The sequence below is a fragment of the Lagopus muta genome, chromosome 13 (genome assembly GCF_023343835.1).
Source record: "Lagopus muta isolate bLagMut1 chromosome 13, bLagMut1 primary, whole genome shotgun sequence".
Lineage (NCBI taxonomy): Eukaryota > Metazoa > Chordata > Aves > Galliformes > Phasianidae > Lagopus > Lagopus muta.
Genome location: NC_064445.1, coordinates 4,210,437 through 4,236,054, shown reverse-complemented (window position 1 = coordinate 4,236,054; position 25,618 = coordinate 4,210,437). Strand labels below are relative to the sequence as shown.

At 42.3% G+C, this 25,618-nt stretch overlaps 1 protein-coding gene across 1 annotated transcript in view; it reads left to right on the top strand.

Moving 5' to 3' along the window:
* Positions 1–1,639: 1,639 nt before the first annotated feature.
* The window catches only part of MAP7D3 (MAP7 domain containing 3), a 35,939-nt gene continuing 11,960 nt past the window's right edge, over positions 1,640–25,618 (top strand). The window contains exons 1-10 of the mRNA XM_048960059.1: positions 1,640–1,808; positions 10,763–10,864; positions 11,681–11,761; positions 13,153–13,316; positions 15,414–15,528; positions 16,466–16,498; positions 21,228–21,329; positions 23,126–23,224; positions 23,615–23,710; positions 24,750–24,875. Coding sequence (XP_048816016.1) covers positions 1,721–1,808; positions 10,763–10,864; positions 11,681–11,761; positions 13,153–13,316; positions 15,414–15,528; positions 16,466–16,498; positions 21,228–21,329; positions 23,126–23,224; positions 23,615–23,710; positions 24,750–24,875 — 1,006 coding nt within the window. The 5' untranslated portion in view covers positions 1,640–1,720. The remainder of the gene's footprint in view (positions 1,809–10,762; positions 10,865–11,680; positions 11,762–13,152; positions 13,317–15,413; positions 15,529–16,465; positions 16,499–21,227; positions 21,330–23,125; positions 23,225–23,614; positions 23,711–24,749; positions 24,876–25,618) is intronic.

Sequence of the window (25,618 nt, the reverse complement as noted above, 5' to 3'; positions counted from 1 at the left end):
CCACTCTTCATGCCGTGTCTGTTGTAGTTTATGCTGTACAGAATCAATCCAAGCTCTTCTGGTGATATTTTAAAATAGCTATTGATGAACAGAATCGAGAAAAAGACGAGGATAAAGAACCAACTTTTATTTGCTGCACTGCTTTGTCCATAACAGGAGACATTCATTTCTGAGACTCAGTTTTCTTACCTGTAAAATGGGGATAACACATCTATGTGTCTCTGAGTAATGGTGAAATTCCATTCAGCATGTGCATAATGCTCATTTTGATTGCCAAATGGCAAGTGCTACATAAATGCAAGGTATTATTGCTATACATTGTAAACACAAACCTGTGAAAATTGACACACTGTGGTTTTTTTTTCCCCCTCTTGAGCTGCCCTTTTGTTTTAAATACAATAATCACTGCCATTCTAAAACACTGAGAGGAAACAACAGACACAGGATTCTCTGTACACACATGCTGAAGTGGGGGAAGCCAATGCAACAAAGGACAGGGCCAGGCTGTAGTCTGAACCTTCACGTTCCCACAGAGCCCTGCAATACATTTTTGTAAGGTTCCTTTTTACTCTCTTCTAACTCCATATACATGATGATCTTACAGCTGCTTTTTCCATGTTCTCCCTGTTTATGGGATAATTCTACAGCGCTCTGGCAGGACAACCTTCCATTTATGATTTCAAAGGGAGCACAAGGCTCAAGGAACTCTTTATAGAGCCACTGATTCATTTATCCTCACCCATAGCAGAGCATAAACACAGAGGCAAAACAAGAAGAAACTGTTCTGAAATTCACTGATAACCAAGTAAGGTAGCAAAATAACAAGAGAAAAATTATCATCAAATGATAATAACTGGGATTCAACAGCTTTTGAGCTTTTTCCTCTGCAGCTTGGGCCCTCATGCCATTGGGTACACGTGGAGCACAGGGCTCCATCCCCAGCCCCGCCGCCAGCCGTGGGTGTAACCCAGCTCATACATTTGTGGCTCCGTACTTCTTTTGAGCTCAGTGAACCTGAATTTCCACAGGACCGATGGATCCCAAGACGTGCTTCTCTGCAGCACGGGACGATCGAGTCTGTGGCATTCAGCCACGACAGCCCCTGCGAGCTCGTCCAGTTGTGTGAGTCTGTGCCGCTCTGAGCCACCTCCAGTTACAGCCAGGTGACTTCGCTCAGCCACCTGCCTGCCATCCATCCACCCAAGCCGATACCACGGCTCGGAGGGCACAGCCTGAAAACCCACTGGTTTCCCTCCGTGGGACAAGCGAGTTCACAGACAAAGCATTTTAACATCTCCTTATCGCGGACATCTGGCCGGACTTCCCTCTTTCAGAACTCGCTCTTCGAGGGCAATCCATCACAGTTAATAGCAGGACCGCGCGGCGCGGCGTCCCCGCTCCCAGCCATCCCGCGGCGGAGGCGAACGGCCATTTCTACCCGCGGCGTTGGGCTCCACCGTCCATTTCCGCGCGCGCTCCCCCATCACTCGAGGCTGCGGGGAAAAGCCCCGCCCGCCGCCACGGTGCCCCGGTGAGCGCGGTCCGCGAGGGGACGGCGCCGAGCAGCCGCCACGGCCCGGCCCACCCCGCCCAGCCCCTCCCCGCCCGGCGCTGCCCACCCCCGCGGCGGCGCTGCCGGGCGGTGCGGAGCGTGCGCACTGCGCTCCCGCGTCCCCCTTCAGCCCGGCCGGCGGAGTTGCGCGTCCCGGCGGCGCTGAAGATGGCGGAGGGTGGCGGAGGCGCGCCCCCCCCCTCCTGCTCTTCCTCCTCTTCCTCCTCCTCCTTGAAGGGGCTGCGGGAGCAGATGGGTGAGAGGGAAAGGAGGGGGTTCGGGGTGGGCTCGGGCGGCCTGAGGGCACGGAGCGGGGCCGCAGCGTGGGCTTTGTGCGGGGCAGAGGCCGGGGAGCCGCTCCCGCCCTACCGGGCCGCGCCGCCCCGGGGCTCCGGCCGTGCGGTGCGTGCACCGCCCGTTGCTCGGACGTCCCTCGGTTTGCAGCTCCTTCAGCGCCTTGGTCCTGGCGGTGCGCCTTGGGACCCCTCCGAAGTGCAGGAGGAGGGGACAGGATGTGGCATTGCTAATCAGAGATGCGATAATACTTTCTGTTGCTTCTTTCTTTCCCCTCCTTTCTTTCCCCTCCTTTGTGTGCTGGCTGAAGGTACCCTGCTCTGCTCTGGTTCTGTCCTCCCGTTTTCACGTGCTTATTTATTTTTAAGACCCCAAATAACTGTACTTTGCAACGTGCTCGATGCATGTGCCAAGCACGGTTCTGTAGCACTGCTGCACGCACAGCTTCGTGTGTGAGCAATTATAAAAGGTGAATAATCCCTCACAGCGATTTTTTAAAAAGGGTATCGTGCATTTTGATGTCTTGGTTTGATCTAAACTAACATGGGCTCTGTGCAAGGACTACTGTGACAGCCTCCCATAGTGTTGGTGCTGTGTCTGTGCAATGACATAAAGAAGAGTGCTGGCAAAAGGTCCCAGGTGCTCTATTCTTCTTCCCCATGTTCTTTGTCAGGAATGTTGCCTAGTTACTCTTTTTATTTCTCTGTTGAAATTAAGACAAGGTAAGCCTGGTGCTTGAGCGAGGTAACAGCCAGACAGAAATGGTGCCCCTCATTGCACAGGCTGTGTCTGCTTCACCTGTATCCTCCCTGCTGGGACTGCAGCATTGTGCTCTCGTGCTGCATTTCTGCACAAGTCCTCAGGAAGAGGACACTCGTTTCTGCTGACAGCTGTCATGGCCAGGTTTAGTCCCAAAGCCAGAGGTGAGATGTTCTTTAACCAGGTTCTTTAGATACACGTGCACACGTTATAATGTGCCCATCATGTTTAAAAAATAAAAAACCCTCACTACATCCTAGAAAGAATAGACTTCGATTTATTTATTTTCTCCCCTGAGGGGAATATAGGAGTCATTGAACCAGAGCCTAAACCTCAGCTTACACAGAATGCATTTGTACCACTTAGTGCTGGAAGATGAAGTCAGTGCTAATGTGAGCCAAAGCAGTGCTGCTGTGAGCATATGCTGCTGCAGTGCTGCCCCTGATTTCTCCCTTGCTATCTAGGGAGAGCAGAATGTTTAGAAATAGTCCTCACAATCCAGTGGCTGGCAATGGAATTTGCAAGATAATTGCCGTTGTGTTTGCTACTCTTTTGCAGGGTTGTGAGCAGCTTACCATAACACTTCCAGCCAGCCTCTGCTGTTCTGTGGGAAGTTGTGTACTTGGCTGTGTCGTCTGGAGAACAATTGTCTGTACAAACAGATGTACCCTCAGACCTTTGCCTGTGAACTTCTGGTTGGGCATTTCATGTCTAAGACCAATAAAGACAAATAGGCAGTGCCTTGCTCAGAATCCGTGGCTCCCAGAGAGGACAAAAAGGATGTATGCTTTGTATGAGTTATCTCTTGAAATTCATGCTAGTATTCACTTAAGGGAAAGGTGTTTCTTCCTGTTAGGGTCTCAGCTGTAATTAAGGTTCTGCAGGCCAAGTCACTCTTGCAGTATCAGTGCTGCAATTCCCCTGCAACAGTTTTCTTCCTCTTTACATCTGTCCAGTCTTACTTCATTTTGGTAGATGACAAAAAACAGAGTTTGCTTCTACAGCTAGAAGCTAGGTAGCATTGCAGCCAGTGATGCATGAGCAGGCAGCTTCCATTAGTATATATAGAATAGTGATTGCATACGATGAAAAAGCAGCCCATAAATGGCACTTTGTTACCCCGTTCTTATGATGCAAGCTATTGTTATCCATCAGGGACAAAGAGGAAGTTTGCTCAGATTCTAACAGCATAAGCACTGAGCTTGTAAAGATTGGAAAAAGGGAGATGGTCAGTTACCTGTGGCTTACCAGGTAGGTGAGGTTTTTGTGAGTGGTGCAGGTCATCATTTAAGCTGATGTAGCCTAGATGTATTTTATTGTTTTATCTTCATTTTCAGTGGAATCCTGAGATCTCTCAGCTTGTCATTTGCAGTATCTGTGATGGGGAAGAAGTGTTTGCTTTCGCCAGAGCTTGGCAGCTCAGCTGCTAGGATGTCACTTGTGTGCTGAGTCACCATAATGCAGGTGGTTCAAAACATACATATTTAGTATATTAAAATGCTCTTTCACTTCCTAGACCTACTCAGTCTCTTGGGAATCCTGTCTCGGGACTTGGAACAAAAACAAAGTGCCTTTCTCCAGTTGTCCTTCCTACAAACCTAAGCAGAGATGTAATTCCCATTGCCTTTGTGGCCAAGCCCAGTTTGGTCATAAGTTGTTTGCTGCAAGAGCAGCTCCAGTCAGTCTGATGGGTTGTTTCTCCCTGCCTGAGTGATTCTATGGCTTTGTCCTTACCTGGAACACAGCTCCTGGTGATTATTATTCTTTTTTTTTTTAATATTAAATACATACATGCAGAATCAGCACTGAGAGAATTTTTAGCGAAAAACAAACAGTGCTAATTACTTCCTCAAGCAAATAGAAAGGAACACACTTAGAGTTGTCTCCAGGTAATAGACAATGTGTCTTCAGTGCACAGAACTCATAGCAACAGCTATGGCAGTACTGGAGGACTCTTTGGCAGAGTTCCACAGCAGGTGTTAGTGAACAGATGACTGGTTGGCACCCAGAGGTACTGCTTTGGGACCCAGCAGCACCCATCAGACGAGTGATGGGCTGATCATCAGAGCTTCATGTTGGAAGAGAGAAAGAATAAGATGTAGATCCTCAAAAGCTTTTATGGAGTAGTTGTGACTTAAAGGTGGTTTTCAAGACTGTAAGGCAAGGAGATAGGTTCCCAATGGCATTGTGATGCTGCAGGGAAAAGCATCTTCAGCATTCGGTTGTTGTCTGTCTTGGTGGAATCTGTACCGATGGCTCAGTCTGTAGTCCAAAACTTTTGAACTATTCAAATGTCTGGAAACATTAAAAACATGAAATCCTCCATTCTGTGAAGTTTAAAAACATAGGCACATACAAAATACTTTGGGAAACAGCATTCCATTCTGTACGTGCTCGGTGCGTTAACGTTGCAAAAGATACATTTGAATTCCATGCTTCCATTTAGATAAAAGTGTTACACAAACAATGACTTGCAAGGATCACAGCTGTAATGGTGAAATAGATGCTGTGGTTTCTGCTGTCCCTGAGTACACAGCCTTAAAATGTGACTAGAATTAAGGACTGCTTTCTCTTTAGGCACATTTGAAATAAGATCGTTTAAATTACTGATACTCCGTTATTAATTTTCAGTTATTAAAAGTGCCTGTAGTCCTGTTGTGAAAGGATGACAAAGAAAGTTCTGAGCATGCAGTTGTAATGACTTTCTGAACATGATGTATCAGCTGACTTGCTGTACTTCAGCAACAAACTCGGGACTTCAAATGCCTGATCTACCACAAATGAATTAGAACTGTTTAGCTCCTAATTATGTCTCTTACAGCCAGGTAGTCCTTAACTCATGATATGCTTTTGATGTGTTCATGTGTGCCTGTCAGATAATTAAAACTGTTGGAGATGCTGGTAGTTAGCTTGGTACCACTGGCAGTGTTCAGAATAGCTCTTCCTTTCCTCATAGTGTTTTTCTGCCTTCGTAATTCACAGGGAACTTCTAAAATATTGCTTTATGAGCAGTATTTTAAAACTTCATGAGCTTTATGAACTGGCTGTTAATTCACTGACACCCTCTGCTGTTTAAATGCACTGACCTGAATCTTTGGAGGGAGCAGGGGTGCTGCAGTGACTGTGAATAGCTTCATCTGCTGTGAGAGTTATATCTGCCTAGCAGAGTTAGGCAGTGGGCAGGCACCAAACAGGAGAGCAGAAGCATTTATCTGCAAGGAAGTGCTTCAAGTGAGCAAAAGCAACCAGGCTGCTCAGGGAAGAGGGAAGTAGAGGATAGGAGAAGTGAAGGCAGTGTGAAGGAAAAAGGAATCATAAAATATATGTAAAAACTTATTTTTCTTCTGTGTTAAACCCATCTCTCATTCTGTCAGGCTTGCATACGCCTATATATAAGCATGTAACTTATTGTGTAACCCTTTCTTTTCACAGTGAATCCACTTGGAACAGTGCAAGGGCTTATTATTATATTACTTCATTTCATTTAGGTGGATTAGAATATTAGGGTATTGGAATTTCCTCTCTGCAATGATAGGTAAATAGGGATTTCTGCTACACTTGTGGAGGCTCACAAGAGATCTCCAGTCATAGCTGATGCCATTAGCATTAAAGCTGTATCTAAAAGCTCTTTAATAGCAATCACTCCAGGTGGATGAAAGCTTTTCTGTTTGTTTAGCAGCTAGCAAGTGGAGTTTGTAGTTGCCCACCCACAGAAGCTTTGAGCTGAAATACTCTTTACATCCAAAATGTGACTGTAATGTGTTCTGCTGGAGAATTTTACTGAGAGCACAAATATTTTAGTGCCCAGCTCTTTCACTGAGAAACATAATGGTCTCTGTGTCTAGACAGCAAGGAACCAACAGCAGTGCATGGCTGCTTGCTGCAAAGTGCAGGTGGGATTGTAATGCTTCTGTGTCCTTTATGTAGGAAGTGTCAGGTCTAAAGAAAGGTCACTGAGCAAATCAGCTTGGTAAGCACAGTGCAATAAACAGATTAATAACTAATGCCAGGTAGAGCAGGGCAGTGATTGAAGTCACGTTAAACCTTGCAGAGAATGGGGATTGTGTGAACTGGAGAAGCATTTCCCAACTGAGAATAGACTGTCTGCCATGACTCAGTTTCACTCCTTTCAAGTGGTGAGCACCAGTGTACCTGGCCAGCAGTGAACCCCAGGCTGCAAAGCCTGGTCTGTTCTCCAGAGCACGTGGTGGACGTGGCTTGTCAGCCCTGTGCAAATCATTTATGTGCATGCACCATCTCACCATGGCTGGAGTTGGTGACATCTCTTCTTCCTCTTTAAGCCTTGTGCGGGCAGGTGCTTTCCTCATTGTTTAGAAGCATTGCTCTGGGCTGAGCACTGTGAGTAAGGCTAGAATAACAACATGAGAGATAGCAGGATTCTCTGTAGGAGGTACATTCAGTGTGTATCAGCAGCATTGGAACAAAGGATGCTGCTCAGCTGGTGCTGTTTTCAGACAATGCTGTAGCACCTCTGACCACAGGAAGCTTTTGTAGGTGGCTGCCAATTGTTGTAACAGCAAATTTTGATTCCTTGTCTTGCGCTTTCATTCGCGTTCAGTTTAGGTTGTGTTTTCTTTTAGGGAAACACATAGAGAGATCAACCCACAAATGCACCAGTAGCCTTGCTGGGGCTGCATGAACATGGGAGTGTGTCCTTGAGATTGCTTCAGCCATACCTTTTAGATTTCCTTATAGGAAATAAGTAGTGTTTTGTTAGATGTGGGGATTTTTGTCATGTTTCCAGCTCATGATCTGAGTATGGATCTTTTAAGGATAAGTAAAAACTTACATTCTTGCAGATGTGTCTCAAACATTTACTTGTTTTCTTTTCGAGCTGCTAACTCACAAGCTGCAAGGCAGTTATGTCAAGCAGTTTTGCAGTGAGATCAGTATTGGTGATGAACCAAAGAAGTCATCCTAAGCTGCCTTGAGCATTGTCAAGAAAACCAGATTGTAGCAGTGAATTAGGTTTAGAAATGGGCTTAAATACTGCAATGACAAATGTGGGGGTAGGCAAGCACACGAAGGTCATAAAATAGATATCCCACGTAGGGAATAAATATAAAAAGAAAGGCTGCAGGTGGAATAAGGGCAGGACATCCAGCAGCTCTCTGCCCTGCTGAGGCTGAGAGACAGCAGTGATGTTTCTGGGAGATCTGTGAGCTTCCTTCCCATCTGCTGGCTGCCCAGACAGGACAGAGGGCCATCTGCCTGCCAGCTGCTGCCGGAGGAGCCGTGTCCCTGCAGCCCCAGGTGGGATGGAATTGGGGACATGAGCTTGGAGAGGGGGCTGCTCTGCCCCTGTTTTACTGAGAGATTGTGTCCCCGTGCTGAAGAGTAAAAGAGTAAAAGAATTGTGTAAAAGCACAACCCAGTTGTGTAAACTGCTCAGTGTGTGGGTTTGTGTCTGTTTGTCTTAACCTGTGTTAATTAATGAGTGGAAATCAGCTTAAAGGGAAATGTACAGAAATCTCAGCCTTGAATCCAAACTTCCTCCTGTGTTCCTGAAAGCGTCTGGGGAAACCATGAGTGGAATTGGGATCTGAGGGGTGGTTCTGAAAAGGATCTCTAGGATGTAGGAAAGGTTGGAACTCGGTGATTTTTAAGGTCCCTGCCAACCTAAGCCATTCTATGGTGAGAGTCCCTACAGGACAGCAGTGGCATCTTGCAGATTGACACGGTCCACTGTAAAATCAGAGATGTTTGCTGAGAAAATCCGCATTCATTCCACTCTGTGCCTTGCTTATTGGCTTCTTGGTGCCTGCTTTAAACTTTTGGATATGTATTTAGACTTATAATGCTGCTTAACTTTGAGGAGATCCGTGTGAATGCAGAGGCAGTGCGGGCACCAGCGAGGTGTGCTAAGAACAGCAGTACCCCGTGTGGCCTTCAGAGCTGCAGCAGCAGCCAGGAGTGTTAACCCGGTGCAAGGACAGAAATAGAAACCAAGCTGTATTTTTAGCAGCGGTCTGCTCAGGACATATTGGAAACCTCATCAGTGAGGGAAGTGGCACCGTGCTGTGAGTGGGGCTGCAGGGTGGGCAGGGGGCTGCACACGTGGCCCTGGGTAACACCAGGTCTGGGCGCTGTGCTTGCTTTCAGTCATACAGGATGCTGCCCTGCATAACAAACACTGTAACTGACACACAGAATGCTTTGGCTGAGTGTTTCTAGGCCTGTCTTTTCCTCTGTGTCCTTTGCAGGCTGTTTCTGCAACCCACTTTCCTGTTCTATAGAATCTCCGGTGATTTCTGCAACCTGAATTATATTTTTAAGATGAACTGATTGCCTTGCAGATATGACACATTTTTAAAAGGTGCCTTCTAATCATAAATACCATCCAAGTGTTTGCGTTTCATTTTGTTAATGAATAAACTTAATCACATCTAAAAATACACAATCCATAATGGCTGCTTTGTTCATCAAGACTTCTGTTAATAAAATACTTCTGCAGATGAAGTAAGATGAATTTTATACCTCCTTAAATTACAACGTGCTTCTTCATGTAGCTTTCATATAGAAATTTGCATGTTTAAAGTTTTGGGGAGTACAATAAAATCCCTGTGTTGGTCGTCACTAGAACTTGGTTGCTAGAAACAGCCTCAGAGATGCATTGGGTGCAATTGAGGAAGACTTTTGTTTGGGGCTGCAATGAAAAATGAATTCAAGACATGGCAACAGCTGCAGGTGACAATTTAGAGTTGCTGAATAAGCATTGTAATCAGCATTTATCGCTGACATCACATGGGATTAAACACTTGGAGGTGATTGTTCTTGGCCGTGACCTTAGGAGGGATTATTACTGTGGCAGAACAAGTTGTCATGGCAATACATGAAGGGAAAGAGGCTCTTCCTTCCTCCCTTCCTGTCTGTATTCCCCTATTAAAGAAGGAAAGCCTGAGATCCTTGGCAAAGGTTTGGGTTTTATTTATTACTAACACCAAATCCTACTATTCATTCTTCATGTTATGGTTTAAATTGTGGTTACTTTCGTGGATTCTGCAATGATGATGGCAACGTGTCACTAGAACTGTAGAATGGCTCATACTGAAAGGGACCTCAGGGATCATCAGGTTCCAATCCCGTGCTATGGGCAGGGCTGCCAGCCTCTAGATGAAGCACTAGATGATGCTGCCCATGGCCACAGCCAACCTGGCCTCAATACCTCCAGGGACAGAGCATCCACAACCTCTCTGGGCAGTCTGTTCCAGCACCTCACCGCCCTCTCAGTGAAAAATTTGCCTCTGACATCTAATCTATATCTTCCTTCTTCTAATTTAAAACCATTCCCCACCATCCTATTGCTATCTACCCTATCACCGTCTACTGTTTTACTGGTATCAGGGCTTTTGCTGCAGCACTTCACCTTCATACCCTGAGCGGGGACAAGATGAAAGCTGGATACTGAAATAAAGCAAATCTGCGAAAAGTGATACAGCAAAAAATCTCCCTGACTTCCGAATGGCTTTTGTTATTTGGTGAAACTGATACAGCTGGCATTTTATTTCTGTGTGATTAACTGGGAGCTGTAGCCCTGCAGTCCTCTGTACACACCTTGGTAACACACAGTAAGGCGAAATTTGGAGTCTAACTTATAATTAAAATTTGTTTTTGAGGACCCAATTTCAGTTGTACACTGTAAGCATTCCCTAATAGCTCACTTTATACCACTGGCCCTCTTTCTGTTTTGCGTCATGAAATAATGAAAGATGCTCAGAAACCTTTCCCTGCTTGGGTCTCATCAGAATATTACTCTACCACTGCCAACAGTCTGCCATATATCTGTTTCAGCCTGCCAATATGTGAGTGATGGGAAAGAATTCTTACTAAGTCGGACTCGTGACTCTACTAAATATTTTTCCCTGATAAAAATTCACTATTAAATAAGTTAGATTTTTCTTGAAACTGTTTTTCCTACACATTCTAAAGCATAAGCTTTTGTCTCTGCTCCTCTTAAAAGTAAAAGCTGCACTACCTCCAAAATCTCTTTGGAAAGGTTAAGAGATCAGCAGTCCCAATTTAGTAATTTAATAAAAGGATCTGCAAACTCAAATAAGATTTGATGCGTTTATTTTATGTATTTAATGAGTCTTGGTTTTAGAGATTGTCTTCAAATGGAATGTTTCTTTCCTGCAGTTGCTGCAGCCCAAGCCATAGCAGATGAAAGAAGAAGCCAAAGTGGTGTCAGCCCTATTGCAGTCCAGACCTCAATAAACATAAGAACAGCGACTAAACCAGGTATAATTATTGGTCCATGTTCTTCATGAAGTATTGGGCTCACAGGGAGAGTTACTGGGGAGGACAGGAACACAAAACTTCCTTTAGGGAAGTCTGATGCCATTTGCTTGGGAGATCAGAGCATAATGTCCCTTGTTAGATGGGTCACAGTCAGTGAAGGTATGGTTCTGGGGACAGCTTTTGGTTTATGGCTTTCAGGGTTCGACTGGTAAAGTTGATTATCGTTCCTGCAGGGTGTCACAATGAAGATGAATCCATTCGCAGCGTTCTGGGATGCTTACCAGTTCACTGCTGGCTCAAATTCAAGTGTTTGTAACTGCAAAGACTGGGGCAGTCTTGGTTCTGCTTAGCCTGCAAAGTGGCTGTCCTGCAGCACTTTGAATTTGGCATGATGCCCAGATAGAATTTTCCTAGATTCCTGTATTTCTTGATAGTAGGAATTAATACGTTCAAGAGTAAGGATCAGAGCTGAATTTGGAATAAGCACATGTCGTCACAGCACGTCTGATGTCTGTTCAGGCCTTCTATTGACTGTACACAGTGGCCTTTTAATCTGCTGCATGCTTTCTGCTGCACTCATTAAAAATATAGGATCGTCTGGAGTAAGGGAATGGAAAGAGGGAAAAGGAGGGTATTCAGCTTCTTTGAATTTTCCATTTGAGCACTGTGATCTCTGTATAAAGCGTGCAGTGCTTTGCTGGTGAGTTTCTCTCTGAGAATGTCCTATAAACCTTTCAGTTGGAAGGGCTCAGAATCTTTAGATTTCAGTGTTCAAAATAACTGACAATTACATGTTTTCAATTTTTCTTTTGACAGTGATAGATGGTTCCACTCTAAGAACAGAAGAAAGGCAAAGACTGGCCAGGGAGCGCAGAGAGGAGAGGGAAAAGCAAAACGGTATTTTCATGTACAACCTTACATATACTTTCTGAAAATCTTTGTGATAACATAATAGCTTGTTCTCTTACTCTTTGTTCAGTCACTTATTTTTCAGCTTGCTGGAGACAGACAACAATCTGCCCATGGTATTGTTTCATTGACCATCAGTGAACCCGAAAGGAGAAGTATTAGAGTTGGGAGGAAAATATTCCAGAGATTTGTAGCTTCTTGAAGCTGTATGTCATTTCTGACATTCAGTTTTCTGGAGACCACCAAGCAAAATTAGCTGCCTTCGTATTCACAGTGTTAACAAAAACACTTCTGAAATAATAACCCTTAGCTTAGAACCACTACCTGAACACTGAGGTTTGGGAAACACTGATTCAGAGAAAACCAAAAAGAATATAGCTAGTGGAATGGCTTGATTGCTTTGAACACTGCTTTTCTTGTTTCCTAGAACACTGAAAAGATTCCTGGATTGAAGTGACAGCAGTATCTGCTTTATCTCAGCTAAGAATTGAGACTTAAAGTATAAAACTTTCACCCAGCTTTATATTGCTTTAGATGTGAATCTCAGTTTATATACATGCAGCAAGAGATAAAGGGTTCCCAGTATGGCCTGCAGTCCTTACTCTTAGTCTCCCAGCTGCTGAAGAGCAGTCTTTTCCTGGCCTGCATTTCTGTGTTGCTTAACATATGTGCAGAGGCACATAGGAGTGGGAACAGAGAGAAAATAGGGGCAGGACATATGTAAATCTAGAAGTAGTTTGGGAGCCTTGTATGTAGATAGTACAAATGCATTGTTAATGTAATTATCTTGTTTCTTGGCTCATTTCATCTGTCTAGCCAAAGCAAATACCTTTGCTGCGTATTCAACTGCTGGCTTTTTGTCCAGGGAGCTGAAGCTTCCTGCTAAACTACTCAGCTGTGGAGAACAGCAATATGATTTTGATCTCAGATGCAGTATATCTGCAGGGTTTTCCTATCTTGTCACTCAGTGCTTTACATCTTTCTGTTACATCTTATTTAAAAAAAAATGGGAGAGAATTGCAAAATACAAAAATTCCACCCTTTGATACTCAGCTGCTTACTAAGATTTCACTATTATGATGGTGAGAAAGGTGTGTGTATAATATAGGTTATATACATATCCTGACTTTCCTGTCTGGACTGTGAAGTGTAATGGCAGAAAGTGTTCAAATTCATTGCCATCCTGTGGACAGAATTAAAGGTATCTCTGTCATCATGTGCAGCGTCATCCAGCACTACTAGCTAATCTTGGTGTATGTTTTAACTATAAGGGGTGATGATTTTGCCTGGTGGTAGATTTACTTGGTAGTCTTTTGCCTGTAATCTATGCTGTCATATCAATGAATAATTAAATTTGATTTCAATTTTTTTCTTTTCAGCTGCCAAAGAGTCACAAATCCTCGAAAAGGAGAGAAAAGCAAAACTCCAGTATGAAAAACAGTTAGAAGAAAGGCAGAGAAAGCTAAAAGAGCAAAAGCAAAAAGACGAACAACGGAGGGCAGCTGTAGAAGAAAAGAGAAAACAAAAAATAGAAGAGGAAAAGGTATTATGCTTTGAAGTTCTTTAGTTATGAAAGGGTCAATTGCCAGAAGCAGTGTGTCAGCAATAAAAGCATAACACACACACAATGCTTTTGTAAGCCAGCTGTGAGAACTTGCACCGGGTCATTGATAAACAGGGTGTAAGCCTGGCTGGGTGTCTTCTGAGAGTCCAGCTGTTGTTACACTGTTGTAGGAATTGGGGTGTGTGTTTGTTTGGGTTTTTTTTACCTTTTTTGTCTGGTGTTTCATTCTCTGTAATCAGCTTCTGGGTGTGTTCAGATTGATATTCCATTTGAACTTCATGGAATAGTTTACATTTTTGAAGAATAAGCAGAAATGTTTGGGGTGGGCCTTGACCACAGCCCAGTGCAGTATTGTCTTTTTAAGCAACTGCTTTAAGCATATAACATGCATTATGCTTCATGAGGTATGCTTTAAGCCTACAGTACGTTTATTCATGACATTTAGAAGATGGTGGGTGTGTTTTAAATAGGCATGGTGATAAGCGATGGCAGGACTAGCTGATGAGTGTTTGTTTGGGTTAACCTTGTCTTGTACTTGGTCCCTGGGAAATGATGGTTATGCACAGTTATACATCTGGCAGGCAAGGAGATAGTGATCTTTACAGTTGATCTGTAAGCCTCTTTTTCAACTAAAAAGTGAAAACAGATCTTGGCATTTGAACTCTGACATTAGAAAATAATTGCTTTTAAAGAAACTGTCTTAAGGCAGTGTTTGTCAGCAAGATCTCATCTACACTTGTAATTCAGAAGATAGAAGGGCATCAGAAAATACAGTCTGCCACATTCTTGTTGGATATTTTAGCCAAGTCTCATTTAGTTAATCACCTTCTTTAGATAATGCAGAGGAAGCACAATCACAGGCACTGGAAAAATAAGTATTCTCTGTCTCAGCCAGATTTGAAGACAATTAGGCATGGCTAGCGTTGAGATACCTGTCTTAAAACAATTACTCAGTTATTCTGTACAGCTGTGCAACTGATTGCATTGATATCTTGAGTTGATAACTGATTTTTTCATAAAGCAAAACTTATGTCTTTTACTGTGACTTTCAGGAATTACTGCATAGCAGATACCTCATGGAAATATCTGCAGGTTACAGAAAGGTTACATAAGGGCTAGGTGGTTTGGCAAGGCAAACCCTTTTACATTTATCTTTTTCTGTGTATGGAGAGTATCCTTCCTTCTAAGCTTGCTTTGCATCACACAGTGACTGTGACAGTCTGTTGTGAAATGACGTTGAAAGAAGGTGAAAGTCTTCTGTCCTCAGGAGGGGGAAGCTTTCTGATAACGAGTCTCCTCGGCATCTTGCTGTAACACATCAGCAGTAAATACGGCCTTAAAAGATCACTTGGGATATGACTATTCCATGCAAAAATCTGTGTTGACACCTGTATAGAAAGCTGGCTGTTAATGGAGAATAAATGGTCCAGCATGGTTCAGTCTGTCTTTATGCACAAGAACTGGAATTCCCACACAAACGCTTACTGTCCTGGAGGCAGGAGAGCTGTGCTTGGTTCTCTGTCCTGTCAGCAGTGATCGCTGTGTGCTGCAGCTGATGGATGTTTTCTGCAGTTTTGCCTTCACATCTTGCTATTTCTGGTTTCACTGTATTTGTATTAATGTCCATATCTGTTAGTACTTGGTCTGTGTTTTGTGTTGTTTTCTGAAAATACAAATAGCCTTATGCTGACACCTGGTATTTTATGCTGGAGAATTTTCAGCGCCTCTTAGAACTAACTGCAGGATGTAAATTTAAAGAACAAGCAATTATTTTTGTTCAGTTTGGACTTCGTCCTTATTTAGAAAGTAAGTAGTGCTGTTTACTGAATAGGAAATCTGGTGGCTATTTTAAGTAAAGAGTAGAATAGATTATCTGTGGTTTAGCTCAGCCTAATTACGTTCACAGTTTTGAAACCATTAATTACCATTGACATTTTTTGTGTGATGGCTTTTGCAACAAAATTTAAATAAATAAACCAGCAACAAGTTGTAAATCTTGCTGTACGTTTTGTCTTCTGGCATACCTGTGCTTTATACTTACATAGCTAGCTTCACAGAGGTGTTGTTTGTTAACAGGAGAGACACGAAGCAGCTCTTCATCGTACCTTGGAACGGAGTCAGCGACTGGAAACACGACAGAAGAGATGGTCATGGGGAGGATCTGTAACTCCAGATTCAGAGAGCAAAACGGGTAAGTAGCACCTTTCCTAGCATAGCTAGTTGCAGAATATTATGGGTGTAAGGCAGGTGTAGTGCTGTTCATAGAGACCTGAGGATCCTTTCCTGTCTTGGATTTTATAACAGGATCCATGAGTTGGTTCCTATTAGTATTGCTGAGATAGAAGCTGGTTTTGACTTTGGAAAATGGAAATTGCATGGCAAATATATACCTGGCAGCATTGCATTGGTAGTTCCCACACGTCAGATAAGGGAATTGTAATACATAATTTAAAAATAATTCTGAAATTCTACAGTAGTTCTTCTGTTGCAATATGTATAATGTTATGCTCAGAGTGGTGATAAACGTGACCCCAAAAAATCATTCTGTAATATTCTATCTAAAACGTTTTGAACACATTAACCATTTTAGAATACCAACTGATTATTTGAATGACCAGTAATGGGCAAGGAGGTACAGTGGGCAGTGTCTGAGCTTCCTGGAGAACAAGCTGTGTCCTAGATTAAGTGATGCATCTTAACAGTTTGTAACTGAAGCTCAGATTGTTGCATGCTTCTCGCAAGTAACTAGTTTTGCTTGTAAATATTCTGAAATCAAAGCAGCTGACCAGGATTGTATTGGGAGGGAGGCTTTTATGTACTGCCTAGCTGAAGGGGAATAAGTAACTTAAAAATCTGTTATTATCCAGGAATAAAATAAAGCCAAAAACTCTTCAGTTCAGCCTACCTTCTGAATTGCTGCAATTGAACCGTGTGTTTCAGCTTTTGTTTTTAGTAGTGTTTTTTTCTGTCAGCTTGAGTGTTGATTTGCAAGTGTTTGTGTATAACATGTTTGAAAGTACTTGTGATAGGAGTTATCGTTATGATCCCCAGCTTCCCCAGTCTTAGTTGCCTTACATTGTTTATTTTTATACCCTGTGACTAAGCTTATGAACCTTCTTCTTCCACAGAGCAACAGACCACAGATGAAGGTGAAACTGGTGGTATTGATTTCCAAAATGTTCTTTTTCTGTTGTCTTACGCTCACTGCTAACCTTTTAAACTTGAGTTCTTGATTCTCTGAAACTAAAGAAAACCGTCTTCGTGTCGAACTTTTCCTGGATCTTGGCCAGCTGTACAAGGAATGTGATCCCTAAGTGGAAAGCAGCCCTCTATGTTTTTAACTGTCCCTCCCAGCTAATTAAACTACAGCTTAAGTCATGGCGTCCTGAGGGAATTTTGAAGGAGAGGATATGAGCATTTGAGTTTTTAAAGATGATGTGGGGAGGAGAAATCCTCAGTGTATTTGACCATAAATTAACTGAGTAGTTTAAGCTTCTCTTTTAAAATGGGAAAATTTCAGTCCTTTCATTGTTTCCTAATTTTAAAAAGTGGGCATTGGTTTAATTTTTGTTTGTGGGATGTCTCTTGTTGGTTTTGTTTGTTTTTAACCAGCAATTGAAGTAACAGTGGTAAAATCAGACCATTTGTTGCTAAAACGCTGTGAAAGGGAATGGATTCTGTGTGAAGTTTCTTTTTCCATGAAGGATTTTGCAAGCCAGATATGTCCTGTTGTCTAACTTAAGTCTGTATATTAAATGTATTTTCTTCATATTTCTACGTTTGCCAGTGTACAGACTGAGCCATTCATAGAAACCCTTTGGAACAGTAATGTATTTGTGAAGTCTGTATGTTTAATATGCAGTTATTTCATGTAGCTAGTTGAAAGCAACAGCTCTCAGCTGAGAGCCAGCCAAATCTGAGTACTGAAAATCTGTGCATGCTCACAGCATTACTAATTCAACACAGCTGTCTCATAATGCTGACAATATGAGGCTTGAAAATGCAATGAAAATCTGAGTATGATTTAACTACCATGGCTTATTCTGGCTGCACAGGAGAAGCATGTGCATTTCATTCTCTCATCCCTTTCTCTGCACAGCATGAATCCTTCATTTTCTCCAAAATTAGCTACTTTCCCTGTATTGGCTTACCTGTTAACCATATGTTCTTTGGGTACACATCTAAATGCAATTACTGTATTTCACACTACCAAACATCATTGAACTTAGAGAGCAGGATATCACATTTGTCTTGCATGTTTAGAAAAGCGCTATTTTTTTTCTCCTGTATTCTTTAATACTAAAACTGAACTAATTTTAAAGCTAAGCTTTTTATCAAGCATAAAATAATGCCCTTTGCTCTCTCCTAATTGATGTGAGGAAACAAGTCCTGTCTGTCCTTTGATCGTAGAGGAAGACTTGGTCCACAGAGCTGCTGTAGCACATCAGAAATAGACAGTGTCTTCCAACAAACTTGCTCCTAATGTGAAGATAAAAACTTAAGCCGTGCCTTAAGCATCGTGAAGTAGAAACAGGAAGAGCACCCATGTTCTGCTATATGAGACAAATTTGAGTAATTTGGCACTGATTTTGAAAAATTTGACTGTGGAGATAAGCAGCACGGTATTTGACCAGGACACTTTCATGCATCCACACTGTTTTAAGCTTTGTTAGTTTTTAGATTGTTTCCAACATACAGCTGTCTTTGCTGGGCTGGAAAATCATGACTGGATTCAATTCTTTTCATATTTATTCCTGTTTTAGGCTTGCCCTTTGCTTCCTAACTTTCTGGGAGCTTGTTGCTTAATGGTTGTTAAAAATCTACACAGAAAAACCCCCATGGGGTAAGATGCATAAATCCAGCCAGATTTGTAAGAAAAATCTTTGTGATCTCTTTCACCTTATATTTGTTTAATTGCTGGAAAGAGAACAATTACTTGTGGATTTGGGGAAGATGACACCATATGAGCTCTGCTGCATTACGTCATTGTGGCTGAGTGATGCACCTGCTCCATCAGCACGGCTGGAGCAGATTTCAGCATGGTATTTTTCCATCATCAGTTGCTGTGGATTTGGGATTAAAGGCTCCATTCCCATTTCTAAAGTTGAAGAACAGCAGGAGGCAGATTTCAAATGTTCTTTATTTCATGTGCTGTGTAAGTCTTTCTTGTCTTTTGAATTGCTGCAGAAAAAAAATAATTTTTTATATATACAAATAAATAAATATATATAATTTTATAGATTTATAGATATAAAATGAGGCGTCCTTCCATGATCCAGCCACGTCAACAGCAATATGCAGGAACGTTGACTGGTAAAGCAGCATTTGTGGTGATAGAGGTGATGTGCTCTGGAAGGTAAAGCCCATGTAATTGAACATTTCACCAGCCATCAGCCTTTCTGTGTTATGTTCAGAATGTGATTCACTCAGGCTGCACCAAATGGCCTGAAATTTAAAAATTGATGAAAGCCCCAGGGTCAAATGCTACGTTAATGACATTGCTGTCAGTGCTGAGATGAAACGTGCTGGGTGTGGGTCTGCCAAGAGAAGTGGCAAGGCTGTGTAATAAAGCATCCTTAATGACAGAGCCCTTATAAGTGAGGGAGGTTTAGTGATGACTGCTGAGCAAAACTCGATGTTTGGGCACACCTGGAGACTTGTGCTATTAGAATAGAAATTAGGCTGCTACGTTCTCTCTTTTCTAAGCAAAGGGATTCCTTATCCTAGTAGAAACTTGAACTAAGAGGCAGAGAATCTGATTTTATGTTGCCTTATTTTATGCACCCCATGAAGGCAATGTCCTTGCTCAGTGAAGCTCTGTGAGGAGGTAGGGCTGAGAGCTGCCCTCTCTCATAGTGATATATTTAAGATACTGCATTTCACAGCTCATTACCAAGTTACTGATTCTTTCTTTGGCTTTGTTGCCACAATTAGTTTTTCCCTTGCATTAAATAATAACAGCTTTTTAGTACCATGTGGAATGATGCTACGTGCTTCTTGCAATTGTAAGTTATAAAGATCTTAGACAATTAATGCAAGATAAACTTTCCTGGAAGGAAAAAAAAAAAGAAATCTCAGTGTGAATAATACACTTTACCAGTTAGATTTTTTTCAGTAAAGTCATGAATTGGGGTATTTTTCTATCTGAATGCTTATCTATACACTATACTTTTTTCTTTTGAGTCTCCTAACAGCAGTTTCATCATTTATCTCTGCTAAACAGCGCTGACCACCTTCAGAAGTTGTGAACTTGCTGAAGTAGAAATACTTGTCTTAGTGTAATTTTTCTCAAGGCAAGATTTAAGCTTCTGGGTCTCAGTAGATCACAGACCAAGGCTCAGGCTTCATGCAAGTTGTGAAGTTCCAATTTAAACTGAGATGTGTGTAAATATCTCCATGATGTTAGGAGGCATTTGACTCCCTCATGCTTAAGTTAAGGTTTGAGCTGTGCTTTTTTTCACCCTCTATTTCCCTTTTTTTGCAGCAGCCACTAGAGGGGAGTGTTTCCCTTCAAAAACACCCAGATGTAAGCATTATGAGTTCCTGGTTTATTGCACATAAAACCTTTCAAGGCTGTTTTAGTTATCAGAGTACTCAGGCTTCATTCACTAAATACCATTTTTGTTGCATTAGGAAAATCTAAGCTCACATCTTAGTTTCTTAACTTGAATGATCAGAGATTCCCCTTTCTCCCTCTTACTTCTTTATTCTCTATCACAAGAGCTTTCAGTCTCTTCAGCTTCAACTTCAGAATGTGGTTTTCCCTTCACGTGGCTCTGTTGCTTTATGAGGGAGCCCCATGGCTTCTGGTGTTTCAGGAAATCTGGGTTGGGTATGTGAACCACAAGTACAAGCAGAGGCAGGGATATCCATGGGGACCCTGTGCTCTTGCTGTAAGGAGCTGCTGTAGCTTGCTAGCCAAAGGGAAAAGAAGCTGCCTCTGGTGAGTAGAGCTGCTTTTTCCTTTGACATTACTTATGCACTAATGAGTTCACATTAATCATCTCTGCAGTTCAGTATGCCAGCAAAATCAATTCTTTCTGTTAGATGTATAGAACTTCTCATGTTTATTGTGCTGCTCCTCATTGCTTTATGTGCAGTACTGTTTTCTATGTAGTGAGTTTCCATAGCAATAGATGCATGCTTTCCCAAGGTTTTCATGCTCTGGATTAATTTGAAATTAAAAAGCAGGTCTTTATCAGGGTAGTGGTGAACCTGAGGTTTTTGCAGTGTGAGATATGATATTATACATGTCTGTGTATGTGTTTGTATGCACAAACAGATTAATGCTTCCCAGTACAATTGTTGGAAGGCTGCTAGGAATAAGGAATGCTTAAGGAATAGCTTTTTCAAAAATCAGGAGATTTTTAAAATGAAGCAGCTCTTAGAAGTAATTGGAAATAAGAACGCTTTCTTGGCTTTCTTCAGGACCTGCTTTCATCCTTCCAGAAGCATTTGTTGTTTCTGTTTTGTTAACTAGTGACTGAATAGCTGGTCTGACGCAACCTGAGTGGGAGTTAGGAAGGGAGAAATCACTTGCTCAGGGTGTGATGTTCCCTTCTCTGTCTTGCAGTCTGGTAGCAGCACCCAGCCTCAGCATTCATCTTTATGTGTTAGGAGCACAGGGCTTAAAGTCTCTTGTTTGCATACATTGCTTAAAACCTTGGCTTTATTCCACTAAAACTAAATTCCTTCTCTGTGCTTGTTACATCTGATGCTAATTGTATCAAGAACCTTCAATGGAAGAAAAAACCAAACACCTCTGTTTCTCGTTAACCAAAAGCTAAAGTACCCTTCGGATGTAATGCTTCCCAAGCTGCCTCAGGAAAGCGTGGAAGGTTCTTCCTTAGGTATGAAGATGAATTCTAAAGTAACCACTTCTTTACACAGCCAGCAAGCGGTCCACCTCCACAGCAAACCTCAAACCAACAGAAGCTGCCATGAATAAACGTTTGTCATCATCTGCAGCACTTTTAAATGCTTCTGATCGAAGTAAGTGTTTGGGTTTCTGTTGGTAGCAGGTGTACTGCTTACCTGCTACCAGGGAGGGGACAGGAGGAGGAATGATGCTCCTCTTCCTCCCTTGCTCTGTAACTCAGTTCCTGTTTTCACCTCAAATGCATTTTATGCAGTTTGTTAATCCAGCCTGACTGTTCAGGGGTTTCACCCAGTTGATGTGATCTCTGTTTAGAGGAGAAGAATGACGGTAAAGATTGCTGTTCTTTGTTGCTTTGTTGTTTTCTTTAATTATTTCTGGAATCACGTGACCAAAGTCCAATCTTGGTGAATGATTGATTCCCAAATCATTTCACTGCTTTTAGAGGGTTGCATGCCTTAAATTACATCCTAAATTTTCAGCAAACTAAAAATAGGACAAAGAATAGTTTGAGTTGTTCTTTCAGACGGTCATTTGATTGCCTGTGTGGAGGGAAAGAATCAAGTTAGTTTTGGGATCTTTGTTTTCTGCAGGTCCTGCACTCCATAAACACGTGCTTTCTTTTTAATCTTAGAATTTTGCTATAACCAAATAGAAAAGAATGCATGAAATGGGATTTTGTTTGGGTGGGAGTAGGTTGGTTTGTTGTGACGTGGAGTTGTAGAGCGGTTATAGCCAGGTAGGTGTACCAATATCAAGGAATAGAAGTGGACAACAAGCACTATTCCTTTGGTTGGTTGGTTGTTTTAATGGATATCTGAGGGTGTTTGTGCTCTAAGAGATCAGCTACAATTTCTGTGGATTCCATTGGAAAACGCTTAGTGTGCATGTGCAAGCTAGCTAGGCTAGAAAAACCCCTATCAAGCATACCAAGGGCACAGCTAGCAGTATTTTTGCAGATTGAGGTTGGAAGGTGATGCAGCAGAAAAAACTTGCATTCGTACACTCTTTGCCTGCTGGGGAAACTGGTGAATTTATATCCATAGTGACACAGCTGCAGGGGCAGTCTCTGAGTCACTGGGGACTGCTTGCAATCTGAAATGATTTTTGTATATAATGCCTGCAGGGTTCAGCTCTGGGTATGAGTCAGAAACTGCCATAGAGTACAAATTAAGCACCTAACAAAGGAAGACAGTAATTATCAATTAAATGGAATTGCTTTTCGAACTTACTGTCTACCTTGAAATCCTCTGTGAATCTTCGTTTGCTTTGGAGAGAAGAAAAATCTCAGGTGGTTTGAAAAGGAAGAAATTTGGATAGAATCTTCTGAGTGCTTGGATCAGCTGGGTGTAGAGGTGATAGACTGACAGATTTAGATCACAGCAGTTCTTTGCTCTTGGTCTGGTGCTCAGGAGGAAATGTTTGCTGAATAATGACTAAATTCAAATGACAGAGGAAAATACAGCTACAAAAATGACCAGATTGCTTCTGCCTTGTGTATGGGAAGGTGGAGGGACAAAATGCTGAAATGAGAGAGGAGCTTCTCCCTGGATCAGTGGGGGATTTCCTCAGTTGTGTTCTCTGTATGTGCTGAGCTGAGCACTTTGTTACACCGAATGTGAGCACTTTTTTTCCAGTTATTTATTCACAGAGGCATATAAGGATGACCTTAATAGGTCAAAACATGAAGTCTGTATGACTGGCATCCTGTCTCTATGATAAGCAATGTACAGGAGTAAAAAAAACAATGCTTATATGGAGTAATTCTTCCCTGATCCAGTTTCTCTGCTTCTGAAGGATCTGTAGTACAGAGTGACTTAATTGTGCTTCTGTATCTTTGGGTGCTGGGGCTGGTGTTGGAGGGGACTTCTCAGCTTTCCCATAAAATTAATCAATGCACTTTCACTTCCAGGTACCGCAAAGCGAAGCGCCTCATTAAACAGGCTGAATAACAAAGTCCCTCTGCACTCTCAGCAGTCAGCAGTCAAAGGTTCACAGGTGGAACAGAAAGGTGCTAGAAACGACTCGGTCTGGAGAGTTGGGAGGCATAGACGGGATATTTGAAGTTGACTTTAAGCCATGCCCCAGTTTCACTATACCTGTTTTTACCCATGCTTTCATTGCTGCAATGCACTGAGGCAAAACAATAGTTATGAGCATTCCAGTGCCAGATATTGGGTAACCTCCTACAAATCATGATTTCTCCTAAAAGGGGAAGGGTGGGGGGAGAATAGACAAATGGTAGCCAAGCCATTTAGCCTATGAGAAGCTACTTCTTCATAATGATAGATCAGTGTTTGTAGTACATTTCTTGGCAAAAGCAAAGCATGGGAATGGCAGCTTAGAAAATTACATATGTAAGTGTCGTGTTGAAGTAACATTCCTTACGCTTGGTCTCTAGGAGGAGCAGAAAAGAAGAGGAGCACATCTTTGAATAGAATGAGTAGTAAACCCCATTCTTCTGAACTAGAAAAAGTGAAAAAGGAAGAAAAAACAGGTGGTTTGTTTCATAAAACTGAATACTTCTTTTAAAACCCATTCCCAGTAAAGTTTGGATAGGACTGCTTCCACTGGTTTCCTTTGGTTCTGAAACCTTCAGGACTTTTTAATGGCTTTTTAGTTACCTAGTGGTAAAGATAAAATAGTAAAAATAGAATTTCTTCCTTTGGACAAAAAAAAATCCTGTAAGAAGGACATAATTTTGTTGGATTGGGCTCTAAACAGACTGTAAGTTGTCCCTCTGCTAAGAGGAGAGATGTGTGATTGGAAGCTGGCAGGACTCAGCTATAGTAAATGTCAGTGATGTGTTCACTTCTTGGTTAAACCTTACTTCAGTATTTTTTTGAGCTCCCTTTCATGGTTCAGTTTAACAGCATCTTCTCTGGTCCTGCTGCTGGTCTAAACTCTGCATGTGAATGGTGGAGGAAGCCAGTTACCACTTCACTCTCTTTTGTTCTCTATTCTCACTGTTAAAATTTCTCTTTTCTAGCACCTCATCCTAATGCAGAAGACTAGAAACTTCTCTAACACTCTTTTTCCTTTTGAGTTAACAGTTCTGAAACTTTCCTTTTTAGCAGCTGTTGCCAGCAGTGGAAACTTTATTCTGTTTCAGAATCTTTCCTGTATGGGAAAATGCTGGGTGCCATGTGAATCTGTGTGAGTGTTGCCCGGTGATAATCATTGGCTTTGCTTTGCAAACCTTTGTATCACATCAGAACACCTTTCCTGAAGAGCTGGTAAAAAAAACTTCATGTTTTAACCGACTTCAGCACTCATTTCTTTTATATGCATGTCATTCTACTCATTAATTTAATTGGTATCAAGCAAACCAAGGACAAGTGCAGCATAAGAGATTTGCAGCATTTAACCTTTCTGAGCTTTTAGTTTTGGTTTCCATCTCCATGACTTTGGTGTTTTTCTTCCAAAACTGTTACGATTTGCAATGATGCTTACAAACCTCCTTTGCTTTGTACTGCTTGTCTTTTTCATTACATGATTTCATGTTGGATCCTTTTTGGTTTGTTCCCATCGTTTAGCTCGTCGTTCCCAGGTCAGTCCTCTGGACAGTAGCGTAATCAGTCGCCTCCTCGCCCCCACTCAGGCCTCCTTAGCTAGGAGTAAAAGTGCTGCTACATTGTCGGCTGATGGACAGGATCCCTCAGGTAACAGGAAGGCAGCAAGCCTGAAAGGTTTTTGCAATTGTTCTGCAAACAAGAACATAACAGTAACTAACTGTGCTACCCATCAGTGTGAATCAGATACCTGATATATGGTTATGTATAATATTACTTATCCAATGTTTTCTTGGGTCAGTAACAACCAATTCGTATGCTGTGTTGCATGTTTGCTTTGCAAAACCAGAGAATAATACTGGCTTTTAAACTATGGTGCCAGTTTGTTTGTTTGTGGTTTTGTTGTTCTTAACTGACTGAGAGATCTACATTGGAGTGTACGCTCAAATGAATCTGAGACAGACTGGTCAGAAAACAGTACCAGGAAATTAAACAAAAGGGGGGAAAAAACAACGAATCATCTCAAAGGAGGCTGAAAGAATAAGTGCAAGGTCTGGATTTCTTTAGTGGGAGAAACATACAAACGTGGGGAAGGAATGGCCTTACCATAAGGGCTGGGAGCCCTGAGCTGCTTCACTCGGGCTGACTGTAGGCATAGAGGCACACCAGCAGCAGCACATACTGGCTGGCTCATGCAATTTTACACTGGTCCAAATGGAGCTGGTAAGCTCACACAGTGGCTCAGCTCAATAGTAGCACAGGAATTTCTACATCATCTCAGCTGCAAGCCCTGGCTGCATCCCACATGCCTTGTAATCGTTACTGGTGTTGAGCATACCCCAGTAAATACATATGTGGAACCAATGCAGAGTCCTTTCTCCTCTCTTACCCTA